This window comes from Chlorocebus sabaeus, chromosome 26 (assembly GCF_047675955.1).
Source record: "Chlorocebus sabaeus isolate Y175 chromosome 26, mChlSab1.0.hap1, whole genome shotgun sequence".
In the NCBI taxonomy this organism is placed as follows: Eukaryota; Metazoa; Chordata; class Mammalia; order Primates; family Cercopithecidae; genus Chlorocebus; species Chlorocebus sabaeus.
The window spans coordinates 42,448,296-42,457,460 of record NC_132929.1 but is presented as its reverse complement, the minus strand read 5'-3'; the positions used below and the strand labels follow the sequence as shown (position 1 = coordinate 42,457,460).

General features: G+C 52.8%; 1 protein-coding gene across 1 annotated transcript in view; it reads right to left on the bottom strand.

Moving 5' to 3' along the window:
* Positions 1-3,152: 3,152 nt before the first annotated feature.
* Positions 3,153-9,165, bottom strand: part of SMAD6 (SMAD family member 6) — an 80,789-nt gene continuing 74,776 nt past the window's right edge. Inside the window, exon 4 of the mRNA XM_008016164.3 lies at positions 3,153-4,157. Coding sequence (XP_008014355.1) covers positions 3,619-4,157 — 539 coding nt within the window. The 3' untranslated portion in view covers positions 3,153-3,618. The remainder of the gene's footprint in view (positions 4,158-9,165) is intronic.

Sequence of the window (9,165 nt, the reverse complement as noted above, 5' to 3'; positions counted from 1 at the left end):
GCCAGTGAGGCTTAGCTCTAAGAAGCAAATGTCAGCCAGGCACGGTGGCTCAGGCCTGTAATCCCAGCACTTTGGGAGGCAGAGGCGGGCAGATCACCTGAGGTCGGGAGTTTGAGACCAGCCTGGTTAACATGGTGAAACCTCGTCTCTACTAAAAATACAAAAATTAGCCAGGCGTGGTGGTGGGCACCTGTAATCCCAGCTACTCGGCAAGCTGAGGCAGGAGAATTGCTTGAACCCGGGAGGCAGAGGTTGCAGTGAGCCAAGATCACACCACTGCACTCTAGCCTGGGCGACAGTGTGAATCCGTCTCAAAAAAAAAAAAAAAAAAAAAAAGTCCTCTGCCTGGCTGGTCGCCCTCTGAGAATCTGGGAGACAGGGAGAGGATGTCAACTTTCTATATACATGCAATAGTCCCCAGGGTAGGGGGCAGGAAACCTGGGTCACACTCCAGCATTCCTTGACTACAGGCTTGAGATGAGCACCTCCCTGCTCCAGGTCTGTTTCTTCACCAATAAAATGGGGCTGTCAACCTGTGATGATGGCAGATTATAATGATCACTTCCACATCCAGGCATTGCAGGGTGACTGGCCGCTTCCTCTAATGGCAAGAAGCCCCTCTCAGGAGACTGGCATTGGTGGGCACCAGGCTCAAGGGGAGCCAGGATGGGTTCAGGGCTCAGAGGACCGTGCAATGATCCTTAAGCTGCCCAGATCTGCTCATCTCCCTGGCCCACTGAGAAGCAGCCCACCTTCCCCCCTGCCCCCTGAAGATCACCCCAGCTCCTCATCTTGGTGTGTGAGGGCCGCCCAGCCCTTTCCAGCCCTGGCTCTGTGTGAATAATGGCAGCTGTGTCCTGGTGACAGACCAGGTACTCTGTGGCATGCTTCACTCTCCCAATTCGTACCTACTTCGAGGTAGGGGCAATTCTATTCCCATCTTACAGATGGGAACACCAAAGTATGTTAAGAAGTTATTAAATCACTGAAGTCACTCTGAGTGGCAGAACTGGGATTTGAACTCGGGCAGCCCGGCTCCAGAGTACGAGTGTCTGGAAACTCCCCTCCTGCTTCCTGGTCTCTGCCATCCCCAAACTCTTTGCTCCTGCACCCTCTGCCACCTTTAGCCTGCCAGCTTCCCGCTCATTTGTCCTGTGAGGACCAGAGGTCAAGGCACTGAGCCTCCTAGGTGGCCTCCCAATTCCTCCTTCTCGGCACTCACATGGAAGTGGTTGCTTATTCCTTTTGGATGTGCACCCACAAACTGCCTGTGAGCCTGTGGTGCCTCCCATCCTGCCCCCACACCAAGAGCCCTCTGAATACTCCAGTGTGACGGCCATCTCTGCTGAGTGTCTTCAGGTCAGGGCCTCAGTGCAGAGCACCCTGGCGTGAACAGCTGTGGTCAGCCCAGAAGCACCGGCATGCCTCAGTATGGGGACATTATTACAGGGGTGGGGACAGTCTATTCGTAAATAACTTTGGGAAACAAAGTTAAACGGTTTTTCTTCTTGGACGATGTGGTGGCCATGATTCCTGTCTCCTGGTATTCATGTTCTTGTGTAGTCCCTCCCACATTGTAACAGAGATGGTTTGTATGACAAATAAGTATGGCAGAAGCGATGGTATGTCACTTCTGAGATCTAGTTACAGAAGACAGCAGCTTAGGTTGGGCATGGTGGCTCACATCTATAACCGCAACACTTTGTGGGGCCGAAGTGGGAGGATCATTTGAGCTCAGGATTTCAAGACCAGCCTAGGCAACATGGTGAAATCCCATCTCTACCAAAAGTACAAAAATTAGCCTGACATGATGGTGTGCACCTATAGTCCTAGCTACTCAGGAGGCTGATGTGGGAGGATCACCGGAGCCCAGGGAGTTTGAGGTTGCAGCGACTCATGATGGGGCACCTGCATTCCAGCCTGGGTGACAGAGTAAGACCCTGTCTCAAAAAAAAAAAAAACAAAAAACAAAAAACAAAACAAAACAAAAAACCCAGCAGCTTCACCCTTGCTGTTCTGGATCACTTGCTCTGGGGAAGCCATCTTGCAAGTAGCCCAGTGGAGATGCCCACGTGGCAGGGAACTGAGGGCTCCTGCCAGCAGCTAAGTGAGCGAGCTTGGAGCAGGTCCCCCAGACCCAGTCAAGACTCAGATGACTACAGCCCTGGCTGACAGCTTGATGGCAACCTCACCAGAGACCCCGAGCCAGAACCACTTGGCTAAGCTGCTCCCAGATTCCTGACCTACAGAAACTGTGGGAGATAATAAATGTTAGTTATTTTAAGCTGCTAAGTTTGGGGATAATTTATTATGCAGCAAGACATAATACACAGGACTTCTCAGAGCACTTAATATGTTAATATAAATCTCCAAGAAAAAAGATATACAATGCAACATTCCTCTTAGTTATCTGGCCAAGGAGACTTTCTTTTTTTGAGAATATTCTTCAGAAAGCTGATCTAATGATATGGCTCTGGTCCTACAATTCCATGTAACTTCTAACCTTGATTTTGTCTCATGAGCAAATCATTTATCCTTCCAGAACCTCAACTTTTCCCTTTTACAAAGTAGAAATAAACCATCTGCCTTTACATAAATCATTAATACCACCCTGGATGGGCAGATTCTGAGCTATTTTTGGCTGGGGGGTGGGAAATAGCCTGTCGAGGTCCTAAAAGGATCTACTCACCATGGGGCTTCAGATGGTTCTGCAAGGTAGCAGGTGGGCTTAAGGCCCATTTCAGTCTTTGTTCCCCAGGCCATTTCCACAAAATGGTGAGAAATAGTGTCTTCTTTTAGCTTGCTCATAGCTCAAAGATGGGAGGCATAGACCTGGGCCCTTCTAGGCTAGGGCATGAACCTCCTCCATGAGACTGGAAAAGCTTGTTCAGGATAAATGGCCAGTATATTTTCCCTTTCCTCACCGCCATCCCTATCCAATGGACACACCATAGCCATGGGCAGGAAGGAACAACAGAACCTTCTCTGGTTTACTTAAGAGTAAATGTGACTTTCCTCCCTTTTCAATTCGTTCTATCTTTATCCAATAAAACATGAAAACTCAAGTCAAGTTTCAGGGTACACTATGGGTCAGAAATCCGCTGAAGCCTTACCTGCCCCTCTTCGTAAAAAGAAGACAGTTTAAAAAAAACTATAATGCGAATACTTTATTATCGAGTGACTGGTATTAGCTTTTTGACTGGGCATTAATATCTCAAAAACCATACACCAAACCCAGGCTTTTCCACCTAGCTCTGCTGTATCATTTTCTTTATATATATATCTATATATATATATATATATAAAAGTAAAGAAGAGGAAGGAGGAAGAGAAAGAAAATATATCTGTATTGAAAGAATTATAAGCCAAAGTGCGTCTTTGTTTTGTCCATATACACACATTGCACCATACATAAATAATTACATTGTAAAAATGACTCCATAATTACAAGTATAATATATATTTCCATATAATATATAAAACTTTATATTAAATCTAGGTAGATGATATCTGGGGGATTTTGTCCGTGGGGGCTGTGTCTCTGGGCATCGGCCCCTCTCGAAGCCGGCAGGTGGCGGCGGCCGCGGCCTCCCACCCACCCCTCCGCCGGGCCCGCCACTATCTGGGGTTGTTGAGGAGGATCTCCAGCCAGCAGGGGCAGGAGGTGATGAACTGCCGGGAGTAGCAGGGCCCCCAACCCTTGGCGAAGCTGATGCGGACGCTGTTGGGGTCGTAGGGGCCGTCGGCGGCGTCGGGCTCCGGCGCATGCTGCAGGCCCGAGCGCTCGAAGTCGAACACCTTGATGGAGTAGCCGGGCGGCACCTTGCGCACGACCAGGGCGCGGCCGCCGGGCGCGTCCAGCGTCGGGGAGTTGACGAAGATGGGGTGCTCGCCGCGGTTGTAGGCCCACACGCCATCCGGCTCCTTGCTGAGCAGGATGCCGAAGCCGATCTTGCTGCGCGTTCGCCGCACCGACTCGCTGCGCTGCTCCAGGTTGAGCTGGCCCAGGCAGAAGCCGCTGCCCTGAGGTAGGTCGTAGAAGATGCTGACGGCCTGGTCGTACACCGCGTAGAGGCGGCCCACGCGCGTCCGGTGCTCCCAGTACGCCACGCTGCACCAGTGGCTCGGCTTGGTGGCGTCTGGAGACATGCTGGCGTCTGCGGGACAAGCAAAGGGACCGCCGCGTTATTCGGGGTGGGGAGGTGGGAGGCACCGGGGAGCGGAGGTGGGCTCTGCTGTCTGCACAGTGGGAGCTGGGTAAGGTTTCCAGCACTCAGCAGTCATGTGGGCACCGACTGTGTGCCAGGTTGTCCTCAGGAAATATAGCACACAACAGGACATCTCTTTCACACACACACACACACTCACACAAAGGAGAAAACAAAGGTTATGAGCCACGGAGTGCAAGCCAGAGAGCACCTGTTGTGTGCTAGGTGCTGTGGAAGCACAGACATGAACCCTGCATACCCGGCCCCTGCCTCTTCATGCTAGCAGGAGAGACAGACAGCTGCCTGCAGGCCCCCAAAGGAGGGACTGACTGTGGAGCACCCATCACGGACCAGGAGTGGAGCACTGTGCTTCTTACTCTTCACAGCACACAGGACTCACTTGGTCCTCATGATCACTCTGCAAGGGCGCCACCTTCTCCTCCTTCTACAGAGGAGGGCACCCTGCCAGGATATGAACCCACTAGTCCAAGTCTCAACCTGACAGAGTAGGGTTAGGCTATTGGTGGATGGGGGGGCAGTTGACATCACCACATCAGAGGACTCAAGCACAGGGAGGTGGGCTGGGGGTGGGGGGAGTTGCCCCCAGGATCCCATCTGGCCTGGAGCAGCAGGATTCCTGTGGTGACTTTGTTATAAATATGACTGCCCAACTGCTCTCTGCCTGTCTTAGCCTCCTGGTACCGCCCGCTTGAGTTGGCTTTCTTGGCAGGAAATGCAGGTTTTCACCAGAACTGCAGCCACTTCTGCATGGCGGAGGAGCTGAGGGTCCCTAAATGACAAAGAAAATGGCTCCTTAAGGGGTCTGGAGCTGCCCAGCAATCGAAGGTGTGTGCTGCTCCTCTCTGGGCCTCAGTTTCCTCACTGTATAGCAAAGGGGTAGCTAAGGTGTTACTGAAATCCCTTGTCACACTCTGACTCGGGCCATCTGTGTGTCTAGAGGAGTTTAACAATTTTCTGAGACCAAAGTTCAGACCAACACAGACCAGGGTGCTCCGTGCTCTCATGTGGCCAGCTTCTCAGATTCTGACATCTGGCCTTTCCTTGGAGCTCACAGCTCTGAGAAGCAGGCAGGCACCTGTAACTGCCCAGTGAGGTGACATGATTTGCCTGCCATGCCTGCTTCCACACAGGTCCCTGGCCTGGGCCTGTGCAGAGGCAGGTGTTCTGCTGGAGGCCTGACAGAGCAAAGCAAGGTGTTTCATGGCTGTTTTTCTGAGGAAAACTGATCAAAGTCCAACCAAATCCCAGAGGACAACACTTCTAACAGCTTCACCTGGGAGCCTGCGTGAGGCCAGCTCTGGCTGCCTTTGCCTTGGTCTTTCCCCTGCCTAGAAGCCCCAGAAGAACAGGGTGGCAGGGCCCCTGACATCCCCTTACACATTGGGAGGCCCGCCCAGCCACCTGGCAGGAGGCCGTCTGCCTCAGGGGCCTCCTGAAGGCTGACTGCTCTGCTGTGGCTTTTGGCTGGGCACAGGCTTCGTGAGTGTGCCCCTTGCCCTGTGCCTGGCACTGAGTCCCAGACCCAGGTCCCCAAGTCTGCTGGGGGGTAATCCAAGTCCTCACACCAGCCCACAGCTTGGATCATTTTGCCTCAGAGTCTCCAGGGAGGCCTCTGATGCTTCCAGCTGATGGTCAGGAGAGGAGGAAGAGGTTCTACTGCCCTCGACTGAACTGCCCTTAGCCAGTGGGCAATAGTGACAGAGACAGCCCAAGCCCTTGGGAGGTCATTAGGTTCAGGCACTAGGCCAGTCCCAGCAGATAGGCAGCTGGGAGAGCCAACTCTGAGCTCCAGTCACTCCACTCCAGTCCCCCTCTCCCCAGCCATCTATCTAGCATGGGTCTGGGAGCCCCCAAGGGCCAGAAAAGCAGCACCGTGCTAGCCTGGCCATGAAACTCCAGCACCCACACTGCCCACCAACCAACAAGAATTCCATGACTGTGTCAGGCACAGCAAGGTGGGGATGCAAAAAAGTGATGCCTGGAGTATGCTGGGAGACAGGATGGGCAACGGCATGCATGAGTGCCTTCTGTGAGCTGGGCCCCTTCTTCACAACAGCCTCATTTCACCTCTGCTAGCAGCCCATTCCACAGGTGAGGAAACTGAGGCCCAGGGTACACACCAGTGAATGCTGGGGCCGCCTTGGTGCCAGGCCACACTCTATAGACGGGAGCTCTTCTCCACACTCCAGACAGAGTTCTGCCCTGGCTCCTTCCTAAAACCTGCACACTGAGCAAGTCCCACTCCCTCCCTAGGCCTCAGTTTCCCTATCTGTAAGCATGACTGCTCTCATGGTCCATGAGTCCTAGAGGTGATTGTTTACAAGCTGAGGCGTCACTATCCCCACTCTTGGAGGACTCCATTTACTGTCTCACTGAGGGAGGGGTCACTGCTGCACCTCTTCACAGACAAGGCTCTGAGACAGCTGCCCAGCCACTCTACCCGACCCATGGAAACAGGCAGAGTCTAGCTGGGGAAGGGCAGGGGCGCAGGGGGCGGGGGGAGCGACTTTCTCTTTCCCAGCTTCCAAAAGGTTTCTGGCTGGGAACTCTGGGAGGCTGAGGCAGGAGGCTCACTTGAGCCCAGGAGTTTAAGCCCAGCATGGGCGACAAAGCAAAACCTCATCTCTACAAAAAACGTTTAAAAATTAGCTGGGCATGATGGTGTACATCTGCAGTCCCAGCTACTCGGGAAGCTGAGACAGGAGTATTGCTCGAGCCCAAGAGTTTGAAGCTACGGGAACTATCATTGTGCTACTGCATTCCAGTCTGCGTGACAGAGTGAGACCCTGTCTCAAACAAAAAGAAAAACAAAAAAGAAAAGAAAAGGAAGTTTTTCAATTCAAGGATAGGTGGGACTTCCTATTCCCCTCCTCTCAGTTCCCCCAACCCCAGCCAGGCCAAACTCACCCCATTTCCCCGCTCAAAACCCATGTCCTCAGGCTAGCCCCAGTTCGTGTTATGGTACCCTGTGACTGGGGATGAATCCACAGAGCCGCCCTCAGGCCTTGCCTGCCCCCAGCCATCCAGCTAAGGGACACCCAGGGCTTGAGCCAGGCCCCATCCCCTGCAGCTTCCTTGGTTGAACAGACTGGGTTACACCTCATCAGGCCTGCGCTCCTGGCCATGTCTCCCAAATCCAGGGAGACAGACCGCCACCTCCAGGAAGCCCTCTTTGACCTCTCCTTCCTGGGGCACCTGAACTGCAGCCCCTCCTCTGTCCTTAACAGGCGTCTGCGCTCCTGGTCAGTGCCCCCAAGTTGGTCTACATTCTGATTGGGAAGGGGTGGGGTGGGTCTCCATCTCTCCCAAGGCTGCATATCTTCCTTGGGCTCAAGCAATCCTCCTGTCTCAGCTTCCTGAGTAGCGGGGACCACAGATGTACACCCTCGTGCCCAGCTAATTTTCAAAAGCTCTGTTGTAGAGATGAGGTCTTGCTTTGTTGCCCAGGCTGGGATTAAACTCCTGGGCTCAAGTGACCCTCCTGCCTCAATTATTTTTGCACCAACCTCATAAAAGGGAAAGGGGCAGAAAATAAAATATGTCCCAGTGCCTGGACATTGCCCCCACCCCCCACCCCACAGGGAATCCTGAACCCAGCTGGTGGGCTGTTGGGTTCAGGACCTAGGGCACGGAAGGGTGGTGGGCAAAAACTGGGGTCTCTTGTCTGATCCAGAGGGTAAGCCAGCCACTCTCAGCCTCCCTGTCCCCACTCAGCTCTCAGTCCCGGGGCGTCAGAGCTTGAGTATCCACTGACATTATCTTATCCAGTGAGACCCAACACTTCAGCCTTCCACAAACCAACACTTTTTTTTTTAACAGGGGAGTTGGGAATGACACAGGGCGACTACTGCTTCATTTTTGTTTCTGTTTGAGAAACAGTCTCACTCTGTCACTTAGGCTGGGGTACAGCAGTGGCGCAGTCTCGGCTCACTGCAGCCTCGACCTCCCAGGCTCAAGCGATTCTCCCACCTCAACTTCCCAAGTAGCTGGCATTATAGGCACACACCACCGGGTTTTGCTGTGTTACCCAGGCTGGTCTCAAATTCCTGGGCTCAAGCAATCTGCCTGTCTGTCTCCCAGAGTGTTGGAATTACAGGCATGAGCCATTGCACCCAGCCTACCACTGCTTTATTTTGCCATGTACAGACTTATTTTCTAACTTATTTTTATTTCTTTCACCATGGACCAATGAAAACTTAGTCTTGAGACTAGCCTGTTGGGACCACTAATGGAGTCCAATAATCTGGTGCCCCAAAGACAGCATCCTGGGAGGCGTCGAGGGACTTGCCCAAGGACACACAGCAGTGGGTGGCAGACCTAGGGCCAGAACTTGAGAGCCCAGAATTCTACTCTAACCCATGCTGCACGGTCCACAAAGTTTCACAGTGAGACTGTCCTAAGGCTGCCACCACTGACTGGATATGTGGTCATCGATAAACTGCTGAATGTCTCCAAGACTCCGTCACTGTATTTGCAAAAAGACTGATTGAATAATCAAGTGTCCCACTCACACACTGTCCATCTCTGAATTTTCTAGACACTCCGGCAAAATCAAGTGGGTGCAGAAGGAAGGAGCTGCCTTGTTTAGGGGCTCCAGTGCTGGCCTTACCCTTCAGAGGCCAGGGGTCTTTAGTGGGGTTGGGGGTCATGGCCCAGGGTCGCCGCCATGGAAGGTCTCAATAGGACTGTGGACAAGGCCCTTTGCAAACTGCAAAGCACTTTGCAAATGTTAGGGGTTGGCCCCTAGCCTGGTACCTGCAGCGAAAGAGGTGCCCAGTGAGTGAAGGAATGGAAGAATGAAGCAATGCATGTCTGAATGTCTAGAATGAGCCCTGCTGTGGCTCCATTCTCTCACACACATATGTGCACTCAGATTTCATGCAGTGTGTCCAACACAAGCTGACACGCTCTCTGCGACACCATGAGTGAGAAGGTA